General features: G+C 44.6%; 1 protein-coding gene across 1 annotated transcript in view; it reads right to left on the reverse strand.

The window, feature by feature from the left end:
- The window catches only part of CPI1 (cyclopropyl isomerase), a 77,247-nt gene extending 65,626 nt beyond the window's left edge, over window positions 1-11,621 (reverse strand). The window contains exon 1 of the mRNA XM_086495647.1: window positions 11,192-11,621. Within this exon, the coding sequence (XP_086351773.1) occupies window positions 11,192-11,291 (100 nt within the window). The 5' untranslated portion in view covers window positions 11,292-11,621. The remainder of the gene's footprint in view (window positions 1-11,191) is intronic.
- Window positions 11,622-17,788: the final 6,167 nt, after the last annotated feature.

The following is a 17,788-nucleotide window of genomic DNA, read 5'->3' on the forward strand; positions in this document are numbered from 1 at the left end:
AGGGTACAAGAACAAGAACAGGGATAGGGGTAGGATCAGGTGTAGAAGGTGGACGAGAAGGAGGTAGGGAAGGTATAGGCTTGGATGTTGCCCCCTCTGCTACACGAGTGCTGAAAAACTCAATGAAAGTCACATCACGGCTTACTGTGGTGGTCTTTGTGTCAAGATCATAAAGCCGGTATCCATCACACTTGTGAATAGCCCAGGAAGATGAGCTTCTTCGCCTTGAAATCTGACTTCTGTCGCTTCTCTTTTGGCACATGGACAAAGGCCGCACACCCAAAAACTGGAAAGTGTGAGACCGAGGGCTTGCGCCCGTAGTAAGCTTGATAGCGAGTCATGTCCTGTAAAGCATGGATAGCAGAACGGTTTTGGATGTAAACCATCGTGTTGCATGCCTCTGCCCAGTGAACCCGGGGCAAAGAAGCATGCGCAAGCATCGCACAAGCCATCTCCATGATAGTCCGATTCTTTCGCTCAACAACTCCGTTCTGGGAAGGAGTGTAAGGAGTATACTGTCAGCTGGCATTGGATGCCCTCAGACTTGCACCATTGTGCAAAGTCCTTCGAGGTGAACTCACCCCCTCTGTCTGAGCGAATAAATTTGACGTGCAAGTCTTTCTCCTTTTCAACCATCGTCTTCCAATTTCGAATGAAACTGAAAGCCTCCGACTTGAGCTTTAAGAACGAAGCCCAAGTGTACCTGCTGAAATCATCCACAAGCACAAGCAAAAATTGTGAGCCAAAAAATGAAGGAGCGCTCATTGGGCCACATAGATCAATGTGAACCAGTGTGAGTGGTGCCGAAGCTCTGTTGGATGCCTGCTTCGAAAAGGCAACCCTGTGTTGCTTGCCCATTTGGCAAGCCTCGCATACGCCTGATGAGGAGCGTATTGCTTGTAAACCCTCCACCATAGAGGTCCTAGCAGCCTGCTGAAGCTGCTGATAGCATAGATGTCCAAATCGTGCATGCCATAGAGAAGAAGAATTCGTGGTCCAAGACAAAAGAGCAGTGAGGCCATATAGGGAACCGTCGCACTCACAGCGTGCAAGGATAGTCCCTGTCGTAGAATGAGAAATGGTCACAATGCCACTCCCAAAGTGTATGTCAGCTCGTTGAGAGTCCAAACTTGACACAGACAGGAGGTTGAAGGCCATGTCCGGAACGTAAAGCACCTCCATTGAACTAAACTTAGGGTCTGAGGTAGAACCAAAGAGGGTAACCTGGCCTGTGTCAAAACACTGGAATCTCATGGTTATCACCCATAGTGACGGTCTGCCCGTGAGTCTCCCAAAGAGAGCTAAACCAAGACTATTGGTGAGTGGTGGCACCATTGTCAACAACCCAAGTACCTAACTGCGATGTAGCAACTGCGTGGTCCGTTGTCGCGACAAGAGTGGTCCCCGCCAGGCTACAACAGAGTCTCCTTATCTCGAATCCGTTCAACCTTGTCCTGCATATTAGCAATGAGAGATGGAGAAGGAACAATGTCCTCTCCATGAAAGACAGTAGGAGAATCACTTTTGGCATTGATAATTAAAGTGTTAGCCTCCCAATCAATGAGAGGGTTCAGTTCACGAAACCATTTCATGCCTAGAATCATATCACATCCTGAGAGAGGAGAAACAACAAATCGTCTAGTGAAGGCAATCTGTTGAATTGCAAACAACACATCAAGGCACTCCTTTGTGATGAGAGCATCCATACCAGGACGAAAGCCAGAGACCTCGATAGGAGATCTCGGACTAACTTCGAGGCGGGCTCTCTCAACAAGAGGGGCTGATCACATCATGCATACTACCTAGGTCAAACAATATGACAAAACGGTGCCCCGACGTACGACCATAACATTTAATGAGAGAATCATCAATGGGAAGGTCCTGAGATTCTGAGAAGCATTGGGCACAATCGTGTTATCATTCATTGCATTGACAGATGTAGTGGGTGTTGTGGGTTCTTTAGATTCATTCGATTCAAGCTTATGTTTTATGTGACCCTTAATGTGACAATGAAAACAACGACCTTCTTTAGAATACGTGCTTTGTTCTTCCAAAGTGATGTATCCTCCTACAATTCCTTGTGCTACTTTTTCATCTGGAGTAAGCTTAGGTTTAGCAATTGTGTTAGCCTTACCCTTAGATTCATTGGAAGAATTCTTTGATGAGAGACTATTGGAAGATTGGTTAGAAGAGTTATCATTCTTACCGTTCTTACCATTCTGCGGGTTCTGAGAAGTCTGCGAGGTACTTGTGGAAGTTTTGTTCTCCTTAGGCTTTCCTTTGTTGTGCTTCATCTCGTGGGCGAGAGCAATTGCTACCGCTTTGTTGAGATCGATTGGATCGAGTATCTCGACATCATACTTGATATACTCGTCCAATCCGTAAAGAAATGCCTCCTTGCGCTTCGCATCCGATTTGCGTAATTGAGTGCCAAGTTGCAAAACACGATTAGAAAAAGACATGACCGGCATACCATTTTGCTTGAGAGAGCGTCAATCGTCCTTCAATCGTGCGAGATATTGAGGTGGCATAAACCGCGCCTTGAGCTTGTCTCAGATTTCAGCCCAAGTCGCCGAAGTCATCACCGTCGTCGTCATCGGCATATTTCCATTGCATCTGTCCATTGCATTCGCATTGCACACCGTTGTGCAATCAAGTAGACCACTCTCGCCGACAAGAGTGGGGCCTTCGGAGGAGGGTTTTACAACCTCTCGGTGTCGTATCTCTTCTCTCTCCTTCTCTCAGTCTCATTCACTTGCACGCACAATATCCACTCACTTTGTTCGTGATCATAGCACTCTCCATAAGACGGAAAGCTCTTTCTTTCCCTAAGAACTAAAAGGAACCTTGAGCAATAAAGATCACTAATCTTGAGAAAATACAACATTCATTCCGCTGCACCTTACCGTCATACTTACTGCACCCACGATCTTTGGGTGGTTCGGTCTTCGAGGCTAGGATTTGGGCTATAAATTCTTGATTGCGAAGCTCCCTTTGAGCTTCACGCTCGGCCTCCTTTTCTACTTTGCGTTCTTTTCGTTCAGCGCGCTCGCGTTCGAGAGCAAGTCGCTATTCTTCTTGTTTTGCGGCAAGAGCAATGCGCTCACGTTCCTGAGCAAGGCGCGCACGTTCCTGAGCAAGTCGATTTTCTTCTTGTTGTGCAGCAAGTCTGTCGTTTCTTTCATCGCGCTCGCGGTCCTTGGCTGCTTGTGCACGGTCCTTTGCTACTTGTTCATCTACTTTGCTTGCGAGTTGTGCCAAGGCAACTCGATTCGTTTCCTGTTGTTGTGCCATCATGTCCAACATTGACTTGACCATCATCTCCATAGGAGTGAGGACAACTCGTGGCGTAGATGGCAAAGGGGGAGGGTTGGAAAAATCTCCTGGTGGAGAGAATCCTTCGTCGCCTCTCTCATGCTCATCACCTGAATGCGAAGTATCCATGCCGCTTCGGGTGGCGACCATGCACTAAGATCTTTGGTTCTTAAGTTCACGAGGAACTTGGGTCTTGAGATCTTGAGGTTCTTGAGGTTCTTGAGGGTTTCTTTCGCTTGCAAATCGCGTTGGAGAAGGATCTTTTCTTCACCCGAGTTCTACCCTTTTCTGCGGGGCGCACCCCTTGCGGCCTTGCGCTCACACCAAGGTTGCTTTTTCCCACCTCACGTCGATTGGCCGGCCGCTAAGTGCACGGTCCGCTCTCAATGAGTGAAAAGAGACACAAGGGGAGGCTGGACAAGCCCTTCTTTCTTGGGATTCCTGTCACTCTTCAACAAAACACGATTAGGAATCGCCACGCCCAAGTAAACTTGGGTTCGTGCGATCGCAACAAGCAAAAAAAATTCTTGTGGTTCTTGTGGTTCCTTCCTTGAGTAATGCAGAACACTTCCAAAGCTCTGATACCAATGTTAGGTGCAGCGGAATGAATGTTGTATTTTCTCAAGATTAGTGATCTTTATTGCTCAAGGTTCCTTTTAGTTCTTAGGGAAAGAGAGGGCTTTCCGTCTGTAGAGTGTTGTGGTCACAAACAAAGTGAGTGGATATTGTGCGTGCAAGTGAACGAGACTGAGAGAAAGAGAGAGAAGAGATACGACACCGAGAGGTTTGTAAAACTCTCCTCCGAAGGCCCCACTCTCGTCGGTGAGAGTGGTCTACTTTGATTGCACAAAGGTGTACAATGCGTATGCAATGGACAGATGCAAGTTGGACTATGCCGATGACGACGACGGTGAAGACGACGGCGACTTCGTGGCTGAAAACTGTGATCTTCTAGATGCTGGATTCTTTGGATTGTTTTGAGGCTGAAAACTACTGTTTTGCCACAGTTTTCATGGCTGAAAATGAGGGCTTGGTCAGGGCCTTAGCTGATGGTAAAAACGCTGCAGACTTGGACTAGCAGGCTGCGTTTTTAGGGCTATTGTACCTGCTGGAAACGCTGGGACAGCAGGCCTGTCCGAGGCTGAAAAACTCTGCAAGGGCAGCAGCCTAGCGTTAGTGTTTGCTGACACAAAAACGCTGAAGGGGCAAAAACGCCAGCTTAGAGGTAATGATGGCGATGTTTGCAAGAGAATGAAACGCCAGGCAAGTGGGGAACTTGGGATGGCGATGGCTGGTCTGGAAACGCTAGTGGATGGAGATCTGGCCCGGCGAGGATGAACTCCAAACCCTGGGGGTGCTTGGAAGGGGGGGGGGGGGGGGGGGGGGGGGGGGGGGGGGGGGGGGGGGGGGGGGGGGGGGGGGTGTTTAACTGCTGAGAAGTTGCCTGTTGAGCGCGAAGCTCCTGCTGCCTCTTCTACCAGAAAGTGCGAACTTTGGTTTGCTTATTTATTAACTTAGCAAAATTGCCCTACCTACTTTTGTTGGAAAGTCACTTAAAAATAATAAGTGAAAATAACCAATAAATAGGAAAATAGGCTAAATGCACTGGAAAATTCCCCTAACTGATGCTAATGGATTCTGATGGGAATTCCGATGATCATGCTGTGTGCAACCGGAGGATATGCATCTATGCTAAGTGACTGGGCATGCACGGTCTACGAATAGACTCACAAAAGTGCCAGATCACTGCTATTCTAAACTGATCGGACTGACTGAACCCTGTTGTGGTGTAGCTTGTCCACGGACACATAGGGTTGGGATGTGTCACGTGACAGATATGGTTGGCGTGTGTGTGTTCATCTTTCTTGATGATATTCTCATTTTTTTCTGCATCGTGGGCACAACATGAAAAGGATGTAGAAAGAATTCTAACCCGTTTGGATAAGTGTGAGTTGGGTATGTCCTAGATTTCGGACTCTCCGCCGACGTGGCAGGGAATCCCGCCCATCGACAATCGGCTCAATTCCAAATGGGTTAACCCCGCCCCCCCCCCCCCCCCCCTTTTTAAACATTGTGATCGTTTGAACAGGGTAAGGCATCAGCCCAGTGTGTTATGCTAGTGGTAGAGCAATAGCCTCTAAATGTGCACGCCCGTGTTCAAATCCTGCATTTGTTTAATAGGCAATGCTTGATCATTTTTGTGTTTTGAGCATCGCGGGCATTGTGCTATGGGGGCACCTGCAAAAATTCTAAGTGACTAAATGTGAACTGCTGCACCGGCCCAGCAGGTCAATGTGCTTGCCACTTGGAAGCCTCTCAAGGATGCCACATCCTTGAGAGTCCAATATTTAGTGAGAGCCGTGTCAGTTGTACATTGCAACTAAGAAATTTGAGTTTTTTCTCACTGAAGTTACTTATTTGGGTTATATCATTTCTACAGAAGACGTCAAGCTAGATCCCGAGAAGGTGGAACACGTACGTAATTGGGATTTGCCCAAAATTGCATATAGTGTGCGTTCTTTTCTTGCTTTATGTCAAGCATATAGTTCGCACATAGAGAATTTTGCACGCATTGCCGCATCCATGACAAATGTTTTGAAAGGGGTCAAGACTTGCCGACAGCGCGTGGATTTGCCCGAAGCAGCCATTGAGGCTTTCGCAGCTCTCAAGGTTGCGGTGACAGAAGCACCATGTCTCATCCTTGCCTCTTGGGATGACCCCTTTGACGACGGATGCGAGCAATGTCGCCATATGGCTGTGCTTCAGCAGCATGGCCGTCCAGTTGCATTCCTTAGGTAGAAGCTAAATAGTGCAGAAAAGAACTATTCAGTTTATGACAAAGAACTTTTGTCTGTCATTCACTCTCCCAAGCATTGGAAGCATTTTCTGTATGGTAGAGAGTTCACAGTTTGCACAGATCACCAAGCCCTCAAGTGGCTCCAGACAATTCCTAGTGCACATTGGAGTAATCGCCAAGCACGGTGGTCACAATTTTTTGAGCAATTTGGAGGTTTGATCGAGTATGTGCCTGGTAAAGCTAACCTTGTTGCAGATGCGTTAAGTCACAAAGGACAGATCCTGGCTCTTGAGTCAAGATCCATAGTTTCTATTCAGAGTTTTTCTTTCGACAGCATGAAGAATCAATATGCAAACTCCGAGTTTGGTAAGCAATGGTTGTAGGCTCTTGCTTCCCAAGGACCCAGCAATTATCTCATTCGTGAAGGTTTGTTGTATTTTCGTCACCGTCTATGTGTGTTGCCCTCTCTCAGGACAGCCATATTGCACGATGCTCATGACGTTCTCACGGGTCGACACAGGGGAATGAACATCACTCTGGGAAAAATAGAAAGATTCTTTTATTGGCCTAAAATGCGAAAGGATGTGTTTCGTTATGTCACACAGTGCATCATTTGTCAAAAAGTAAAAGCTCCTCGGGACAAGCAGCAAGGCCTCTTGCTTCTGCTACCTATTCTCGATGAACTTTTTTGGATATTTCTATGGATTTTGTGACTTACCTTCCACCTAGTTTGCATTCAAGAAACACTCAATGTTTGACAATTGTTGACCATTTCAGCAAGTTTTGCATGTTGATTCCTTGTAAGGCCACAGTCACCGCACAAGATGTAGCACGGTTGCTCATAAGCATTGGTACCCCCTCTGTGGTTTGCCAAAGTCAATTGTTTCAGATAGGGATGTTAAGTTCACGTCCAATTTTTGGCGTGCACTCTTTGAAAATTTTGGCACTAAGTTGAATTTTTCATCGGCTTTTCATCCACAGTCAGATTGGTCAAACAGAAATTTACTATCATTTGGCTTTTGATGTTTTGAAGTCATATATACATGATCGGCAGTCTCATTGGGAGCTCTATCTCCCTTTGGTTCAAGCAATTTTGAATGACTCTTATTCCTCTGTCATTGGTAAAACTCTGTATGAGAGAGCTTTTGGCCGTCCGGTCCAATCACTTTTGACTCGCTCGGTCAGTCAAATGCCTGATGCCAATGCTGAAAGTCAATCGTTGGATAAGATTTTTGAGAGTGTGAAGCTTTGGATAAGCAAGGCTCAGGAGTCTTACTCACGACAGGCTAACAAGCATCATCAGGATATTTCTATCAAGAAAGGGGATTGGGTTTATTTAAGAATCATGAAGCAACGTCTTAAGCAAGTCGAAAAAAAGTGTCCTGAGTTGTCTTTCAGAATGTATGGTCCATTTCTTGTCATTAAAAAGATCAATGAGGTTTCTATGAAATTGCAATTGCCTAACTCATGGTCAATGCACAACGTTTTCCATGTTTCTTGGTTGAAAGTGTTTCAAAGAACACCTCCGAAGGACATTTCCGAAGAAGAAGAGCCCGAGATCATCGATAAAGTTGCAGTCATGGAGCCGGAGTAAGTGTTGTTCCATCGGTTCGTCATGGCTCAAAAAGGAAGCAAGTCAGACATTACTCTTGGAAGTTCAAGGATCGAGCAATCCATGAGGCAGTGTGGATCGATGAAGAGTTTTTCAAAGATTACCCAAAATTGTTGGCAGACTACAAGGAAGCCATGCAGCTCGGTACCAATACCTCACGTTGAAAAGGAGGGGATGTCACATGCACATCTAACCTTATGTGCATGTGGACGAGCTACTTCAGGTCTAGGGTTCAGGTCAGCTTAGGAAGTGTTATGGCACCTTTATGAGCCTGTGCGCAGGCCGTGCATGTCCAGGCACTTAAGAGTAGTTACATATCCTCTGGTTGCGCACAGCATGATCATCAGCATGACATTCAGTACCCATCATGAGCATTTTACAGTGCATAGATCCCATTTTCCCTATTTACTCATTTTTCACTTATTATTTAATAAGTAACTTCGTTGGAAAAGTGAGTAGGGCAAATTTGCTAAGCTACTATAAAAGAAACATAGCGTTAGCACTTTTTGACAGAAGAGGCAGAAGAAGTTCCGGCAACTTGCAGTGCACCTTCTCGGCAAGACCGACAAAAGGCCTAGCGTTTTCAGCCACGAAACTGACAACATTTTTGGGATTCCTTTCCATAGCCTTTTCAGCGGTAGATTCAACCTAGCGTTTTTCATCAACAGCAGATTTTACCTGGCGTTTTTCAATTGCAGACCTAACCTAGCGTTTTGCAGTTTCCGGTGTCAGATCAGCCCCAACACATCAGCGTTTTCAGTTTCCAGCACTTGGACACCGCAGATTCAGCCCTTAGCCTCGCAGATCTCACCTACCCGCAACAGATCCTCGCCATACCGTCAGATCAGCCAACGTTTTCAGATTCAGCCCGCTGTCCTCAGCATCTGCGTTTTTAGTGCATCGTCGTCGAGTCATTGTCGTCACCATCCTTGCCAACACAGCGTCAGTATTCGGCAGAAAGTCGCAAGATTGCAGATTTCAGTTTTTCAGCCCTAGTGTTTTCAGATTTCAACCTGTCCTATTGTACCAAATTTGTGCAATCAATAGCATAGACCTCTCTCGCCATAGAGAGGGGGGCCCTTGGAAGAGGGTTTGAGAACCGTCTGGTGTCGTATCCTCTCTCTCTCTCTCTCTCTCTCTCTCTCTCTCTCTCTCTCTCTCTGTGAACACCTTCATTCACAGTAGCATTCACTTTGTTTGTGATCATTGCACTCTCCCACTAAAGGAACGGAAGGCTCTCTCTTCTGTAAGTAAAAGGACCCTTGAGCACAGTTCGGAGCACTCATCTTGAGCAGAGCAACATTCACTTCCGCTACACCTTACATATGTCCTTTAGAAATGGCAAGTCCTCTGAATGATGCCTCATGAAACCGCCAAATAACTCCTCAAAGATAGAGGCTCCTTAGTTTGACGTATCCTGAAAACTCTAGATTTATCCTTGTCTGCAACGGATGTAGCTGCGAATGTGGGCTCATGATGCCTGCGAACTCCTGTGGTGGTTGCCACGGATTGGAACCTTTTGGCTCCGAATTGATGGCCACCGATTGCTAAGAAGATGCAAATGATGAGGACCTGATGTGCTGCCAAAGAAGTGTACAGATCGATGATGATGTAACGGCTTCTAGAATGATGGAATTCTCCAAGCAGATTGGAGAGATGGTTGTTCAAACAATGCCAAGACTCCAAAGCTAATAGGCTGATCTAGATGGCGCCTTCCTTTGTCGTCATATCCTAATACTCGCAATCAACATCATGTTTCCAATGCATATCTTCAATAATGCGATCTTTCATGTCGAAGAATTTACGATTGCAAATATCCATACTAGGATTTCTTTATGTCGAGGTGGTCAAGTGCGCACACCAAGTCAACTACCCTCTCGCAGGTGCAGCACAACTATCACCCCCGGTATACAGTGTTTGCATTTACTATGCTCAGGGGGCACGGTTCTACTCGCAATGGTAGGTCCTGCAATTCCTAAGTGAGAGAAGCATCCTTGGGCGAAATGCTACAACACACACTTAAACACTATAGAGAAAGAAAAAATTCAAAGATTAGTGAATTAGTGCAAAATCTTTAAAGCCCTGATACTAATGTCGTGCACAGCAGAATTGAAATGGCAAAGATCTAGGTTTTACACTTCCATAGACCTTTACTTCTTTCCTTGCATCAATGAATGCTTCTTAGTATGAATGATGGATTTCGCTAAAGAAAGAGAATCGGAGAGAGAGAGAGGTAGAGACGGGTAGAGAGAGAGAGAGAGAGAGAAACGGAGAATGACATCCGATGGGTCCAAACCCACCCTCTCAAGGACCGCCCCCACACCCGTTCCAATGTGGTATTTGGTTGCGTAAATGGAATGTACACGTGCAATACCTCAATGCGGACTCTACTGACTCGAATGGGGAATGTCGCCACGGTAACTCTTCAAAATGAAGCACCTTTGGACTGATTTGATGCACCTTTAGATCCGTCTCAATGAGGAGTTGCTGATGGCCACCAAGGGGAAGATCTGGGGCTGATTTGTGCTCCCGATGTGAGAGGAATCAAGGGCTGAAAGCTTACTGCAAAAATGCAGATCTTGCACGCAAAACGCAGCAGAATTATCATACAAAGCAAGGTTGAAAACGTAGATCTTGATGGAATAGACAATGGGCAACAATAGGAGCACTCGAGTGGTGACGGAATGGTCGAGAAGAGGCTCAAATGGGCTGCCGAAGTACCGGGCTGCAGTGGAGAGGCTAGTGTTAGCAGATCCGGGCTATATTCGGCAAGAGGAAGGGCTAAAAACTGAAAGCACTCGGCTCATCTGCTGCTAACTAAAAACGCTGGGCAGATTTGCGTGGTTGGAGCAAAACACTGGATGAATTCTGGCGCCGGGTATGCTGCTCCTTTTATAGGACTTTTTGAGGTAAATTGTGCAAGTCTGGTAATTGTGCAAATATGCGCACTTGTCATTTGACGAACAGACTAGACCAACATGTTCTTCTAACCTAGCCCTACATGCTCGTCATGTCAAATGCCCAGCGTAGTGTAATAATATCTATCAAAACGCTTGTACAAACCATTTCTGCAATAGGGTTCCAAAACTGAAGAACCTAATTTGATGGACTCTCCCGGACATTGCAAGTCCTGCGATGAAGAGGCTTCGGTATTAATCCTCCTAGGATTCTAGAAACTCCTATCTAGGGATATTAGCTCTAGAAATCGATAAAGCATGTCCACGTGACACACATAGCCATGTGCACGTGACAATATATTAGCTTTTTATGCTAATGTGACACATTTTTAACTTAAGTGACACATTTGTAGCATTTTCCCACAGGTCATTCTCTTAATGATGTGGCACATTACTAGCATGAGTTGGCGCTTAACTGACCTTTGTGTTTTCTCAAGTTCTAGCTATTAGCATCGCAATCCCATCATCATTCCGGCAACCAGTTGTTTTGCTGAAGAAAAATTCGAATACCTGTGTGTTCCGATGATATCTGCTGCAATTTGTCCGAGTCGATGGAATGCAGCTTGCTTTTTCTCTCCTTAAGGCTATCGTGGCCTTGTGATCGTCCCATTTCTCGCTTCCGTCTCTCAAAGCTGCGACGATCTTGATATGAGCTTTAAGAACTGACGCTCCACACGGTTGTGAGGGGGCTGTTCCTGTTGAGGGGAATGGCGAGTGCTGCTTGAACTACGGCACTTTTGTCAGATTCGCATTGTGACGTTTAAGTGGCGGGATGTGATCGATCTTCTCCTCTGTCTCTCTCTCTCTCTCTCTCCACTAATTGACACCTCCCTAGCGAGGTGGGATCAATGGCCCACATTAGGCGTAGCGAGACGGGTGCAATCCGGGCCGTCCGATCGTCATTTGAACTAGGTATGAAGTAAGAGTGAACTCGGGAGGTATGTGCACCTCACCAAATTTGGTGTGAGCTCGATGTGAACAAAGTGTGAGTCTGGGAGGGGCTCACACTCTTAGTTTAAATAAGAAAGTATTGTAAACATTATATCTTCTTTTTAAATTGTAAATAGATCTTCTCATCATTGTAATTTGACAACTTCATTTAAAGCTCTCTTAGCTTCTTCTTTTTCTATTTGTTTATTTGGACTGCTTAAAAAAGGCTTAAAAAACAAAGAATTAGAAGTACATTCATAGAATTTTGATCATATGATGTGAAATAATGTAATATTTTGATTTGTAAAAGAATCTTTTCAATTAAGACATCCTAAAAGAACATTTCACAAAAATGTTCTTTTGAATTTTACTCTTATTAAACCTACCTTTTCTTAAATCTACTTTTTGGCTTTCTAAAAGAAGCCTTAGATGAGTGTTTGGTTAAGCATACTTTCAATGTTTTCAATGATGATTAAGAGATACCTTAAATGTTATGTCATCTTTAAAATAGTACATGGATCTTTTTATTTCACCCTTCGTTTCACATCTTGACATGTCTTGATTTTTCTTGCATTCTGCTGTTTTATAATGTTAAAGTGAAGTTTCACCTTGCATAATTCTACTATATTCTATAGATACACACACATATTGATGAGTTTTTTTTATTTCACGTTTTATTTTATAGCCTCACATGGCTTAACTTTTCTTGTATTCTATAAATTAATTCTAATCAATATTCGAAAAAGTCTCTTTTATTAAGCGGCCGTCGATCGAATTTCCTCCTTATCAAAAAGAAGCGAACCGAAAATACTAGCATAAATTTGCAAGACTTTTGAGCTATTTTCTCACATATTTCACCGTTTTCTTCCCTTTTACCATGATTTACAACTGGTTAGTTTCGATTTTCAACCGGCTCAAAGCTACGCTGAGGCAATCCTTTTTTGACCACCAATTTGAGTTAAACTCAACCTTAATGACTTTAGCACTTTCATATTTTTGGCTTTCTAAAAGAAGCATTAGAGGAGAGTTGAGTTAGGTATACTTTCAATGATTTTAGTGATGATTGGGACTTACCTTAAATGTTATTTATGTTTTAAAATATTAAATGAATCTTTTTATTTCTCATCACATTTCACATCTTCAAATGGCTTGACTTATCTTGCATTCTAGTCTTTTAGAATGCTAGAGTGAAGCTTCACCTTGCATAATTCTAGTAAATTCTATATATATAAACCATGGTAAAGGAAAAAGAAACCGATGAAATATGTGAGAATTTAGTTCAAAAATCTTGCAAATTTTGAAATTTCTTGTAGTATTTTTGGTTTGTTTCTTTGCAAGGAGGAAAATCAGTCGCTTAATAATAAAGACATTCCCGAACAATGCTTCACCCCTTATAATTCTAGTAAAACTTAATTTAATGATTTTATCGCTTTCTTATTGTTTTAGAAAGCCACATGATCCTTTCACTTGTTAGTTTGTAATGGGTTCTCTTTATTTTGTTGTTTTTATTTTATTGTTTTTATTTTACTTTTTTACTTTATTTTATCTTAAAATGCCAATGTGATCTTTTTACCTTGTTTAAGTGGCCCATTGTAGCAGACAAGGCATCTCTACTACTTCTTTATGGAGTTTGAAAAAACTAAGTGTTATCTTAAGAGTGATTCCACTTTTTTCATTTTGAAGGTCATAAAAACAAACTTTAACCTCACTATTTGTTGACCATTTCACCTCTATGTAGATGTGTGTGTATTTTGTGTGTGGGGGACTTGGAACAAAGGGAAAGTGCATTTCCCATATCCAAAATCTGTCATTGAAGGCAGTGGTGGGGGCCATACCGAATGGTAGGTCGGTTTGGAACCACGATTGTCTAACGCCTATGTCACATTGGGGCATGCGGACAACATTTATCCTCATCCCCACCAATCAATGGCTGTGGCGACGGAGTCATCTGTCACACTACAGTGTTGTCCATGTTTCCCCAGCTTAATTGGCCGTTCAACACAATGCCACACTTTTTTTAAAAGTGTATCGGCCTGCCATGCCCGCCCAACTTCAACCCCAACACTAATCTTACAGTTTGATTGGACGCATAGCAACTTTTCCAATTTCTCGTACGCGCTTAGTGTGATAGCATTTGTGCTAGCTGCTATAATCCGAACTCTTCTCACGCAAGGGCATGCTGGTCATGGTCATCCAACTCATGATGGGCGCGTGGCCCAGTGTGACAGGGACCTAATTATCTGTGTATATGGACAATACAATTGCATAACTGATTAAGACCTACTTTTGACAAATCTTCCCCTCCCCTCTTTACCTTCAGCAGGCCATCGTGACTCATCACCTTGTTTAAAATGTACAATTTTTATTGTTGTCTTTATTGGTGGATAAAGATAGTGGACAATTATTATGCCTGAAGATATCCAAAGAGTCATGAACTTGGGGCCTTGTGAGCTTTTTAGAATTAAATTCCCTACACAAAAATGATGTTCCTTTGACACCTCACTTGCCCTCCCATCCCCATACCCATACCCACCCCCCACATTTGCTTTTGAATCGAGTATGATAGGTCACAACTTTAGGAGCTCTGTATTTAGGGCACAAGTGCACGGCACCATAGATTTTCTTGCGTCGTCTACAAAGTTCCTGCAGAGTAGTTTCATGTCTTGGCTTTTTGTCAAAAGTACGGCACCGCAGGGGGTTTGAGATCTTGTGAGAGAGTGGTTGATGTTTCAGGTATTGTTTGAGAGTGGGCTTGCGTTTGACGCCGTAGGAACAATATTCAATTGTGAGAGACATCAACAATATTTCAATTGTGAGATGAGGCATGTAGCGATTTTGATCAAGTGAAATTTGTGAATTCTATATAGGGTTTTGAGAATTAGAGTCTGCACACAAAGGTGATGGCTGTCCTGACTCGTCTTCATTGCCAAGATCCTCCAAAGTCTTGGCTTTTTTGAGAGGTTCCCTATCTGCTGGCAGTAAAGCTCATGATGATGCACACTCTATTTCTCATTACCTAGATCCTCTTTATGCGTGTCCTGGAGCCAATGGTTGCAAACATCGGGATTGGGCAAAGCAAGACAAGCAATAGGTGGAGGTAGACAGGGTGAGACGCACTCAATGGCATGGCCTTGGGCTATGTAAGAGAGGAAATACAGCAGGGCGCAAGGCGGTTGTAGCTATGGCGTGGAGGAGAGGCTGGAGAGCAAGGGAGAAACGCACACGTGTGCGAGAGAGAGAGAGAGAGAGAGAGCGAGAGAGAGAGAGAGAGAGAGAGAGAGAGAGAGAGAGAAATTATTCTTTTTTGTGACCCACACTATTTAATGGCCATAAGTTAAAAAATGATTCCTCGGCATATTGACCCCTCCCCCCCCCCGCGCGACCCCCTTTTCTTTCCTTTGCATTGCCTTCTCCCCTCGCACATCGATTGTGTGCAGGCTGCTTTCATTTGGCCGTCGTCGGGTAGGGTTGACAGCCTAACGAGAGGCACACAAGAAGATGTTTTGCTCACCGGCTCGTCCTCCTCCACCCATCGAAGATTGCCCGACCCAGCTACACTATCGTCTCTGCTCAAGTGCCTCCATCAACCTTTGTAACTCCTCAACCTTTGCATTCCTTATAGGATTGATCACAACCATCATGGCTACAGTTTGACAAAGGGGTCCGACAAGGGGGTTGTGTGTCAAAGGAAAAGGGGCTTGGCAGGTTGCAACACCCCAAGTGTACTATTGCTTTGTGGAGAGAGCTGCAAGAATGTGAAGCCAAACCTGATGTTTCATGGGGCAGTCCCACAAACAATGACACTGACTCTCCAAAAAATGGTCGCAAGTTGCACAAGCTACCGAAAAGCCACTATGTACTAGCCAACTCCCCACTACTGTAGCTTTGTGTGCAACTAGACGGTGTGGGCATGAGCTGAAAGCACTAGTATAGCAAGAGAGAGTCGACATTGTCAGGCTGGCTGGTGGTAGCAATCTCTCCATAGCAGATTCTGCATGGCAGCCTCCGAGCAGCAAACTCTGCACAACAACAACATTGGCGCATAGGACCGCACGGCTCCAAAACATCCCCTGAATCTCTCTCAAAAGGCCATAGGCCATGAATTGCTACAACACCTCTAGGCAGACTCAAGTTCGTGGCCATTGAAACTCACCAAAAAAAGGCCACAGGTCGTGAAGGCCGCTCCATGTTGAGTCTAGTTCTTCACACCAAAAAAGCTTTCACTTCTATTTTTTGGCCAACAAGAAGGAATATCCATTGTTTGAAAGTATTTTCTTTTGTGAATGGATGCAACATACTGCTTGCTCGATGTCTAAAAAAATCATTAGATTCCTTCTCCCCCTCTTACTCCACCTAACCCCTTCCGCTATCCACTTCCATCTCTACTACTCGTCCTCCTTCCCCTACCGGGTCCCCACTGCCCCTCCATGTAATCACCTTCCCGTGTCCCACCTCAGGTTGCTAAGACAAAGAGAGACAAATGAGCGTGATTTCCTCTACCACTACCCCTCTATGCCATCACCCTCCCACCTCAGGATCTCAAGACAGAGAGAAATAGAAGAGCGCAATATAGAGAGATAGAGGGAGACCCCTGACCTTCCCATACTTGTCCCCTTCTTGCATGCACAGTGAATAATCTCTTGAGCTACATCAGTTGTCGCCAAGAATGTCTTTAGATTCTCCTCTATTTTTTTTATAAAATTGGGGTGCTAGGGATACTTTCAAAATTCATCACTAAAGAAGATTTCTTGCATAACCCTCTTTTTTTCTCCTCACATGCGGATCGCCTTCCTTCTCTCTCCACCTTCCTCCTCTGCAGATTTATCTGTTTGTGAGGGGGAGGGATCCCCACTCCCTACTACTCTAAGGCCCGCTTGAGGTGAGGCAAACAAAAACTAGCAAAGAAGGGCATGCAAGCTCTGTGCTTGATTTGGAATCGTCTTCTTGCCTCCACCAAGGTTGCATCCGTACGTACTATGGATTCTATTCGTACAGTACGTTCGTATAGTATGGATCCATCCACGTTTTTTGTTCCCCCCTTCCCCCCCCCCCCCCCCGGGCTGCTCTATTTCAACCGATTAGGTCTCTCTTTTTGAAAAACACCTTGTTGCGGCTGAGAGCAACTGGTTTTAGCAGAGATACAAGTATAGTGCAATGTGTGCTCCTCTCTTGCACGTGCTTTGAGTGCAGTGTGTGGTTTGTAGTACTTACTACTTATTAGAGTCAGGACTTTAGACTTCAATCTTGGATTATCATCATTCATTATGTATTTATTTTGATGCTCTTAGTTTTATGTGACCATGACAACAGACATTTGACACTATTTGGTTAGCTAAGCTCAACTTTGTGTTTCCATTGTTCGGTTAGAGTGTGGACTCTAGTTTTTGGCATTTCCAATGGTCTATTGTTGATTTGCTAGTCTTTATTAGAAGTCTTGGTGAATGCATATATAAATGTTTAAAGTACTCTCAATTTTAGGCTTTGTGAAAAAAAGTACGAATTTTTATGTACCTAAAAAATCAATCCATTCGGTACTACGTACCTTATGAATTGAATTTGTACCAAACATTACGTACCTAACTACCTTGGCCTCCACCCTTTGTTGGGGTAAATGCGCTTCGCCTTTTTCCTGCCCGGGCATTCGTCCAGTGTCCAATCGCCCGCCCACAACTGTACATACCCTTATTCTCCATATACATGAGAATAAGAAGCTCCTCATCTCTTCTTCTTGTGAGGTCGCTCCACCCACACCGGTCTCGTGCTTCTCCCCTTCCCCGCACGCAAGCATCCGTGCACACGTGCACTCACAAGTGGTATCAGAGCTACGATCTTTTGTCCTGCTTCCTGACGCACGTGCGTAGGCTTTCCGGTGAGCTCTCGGTAGCAACGATGGAGCCCAATCATCGGCGGTGGTAGATCCAACACGGAGGAGCGATCCGGGTGGATTGTGGAGCTCGAAACTTGGTGTGTGCAGCCCCTCCAAGCCGGAGGTGGAATGTATGAGAGAAACCATGGCATCTCTGTAAAAACAGAGATCTATGCAGGAATAAATAATCTTGGTGATCTCTAGATCTTGATAAAAATCTTGCAAGGGGATTAAAGAATTGAGCGCCATGCGAACAGAGTGAGACAGGAACGGGAGCTTCTGACCATGTGCAGAGGCACAATTGGAATTGA

The sequence above is a fragment of the Adiantum capillus-veneris genome, chromosome 22 (assembly GCF_014529385.1).
Source record: "Adiantum capillus-veneris isolate H3 chromosome 22, ASM1452938v2, whole genome shotgun sequence".
Classification (NCBI taxonomy): Eukaryota; Viridiplantae; Streptophyta; class Polypodiopsida; order Polypodiales; family Pteridaceae; genus Adiantum; species Adiantum capillus-veneris.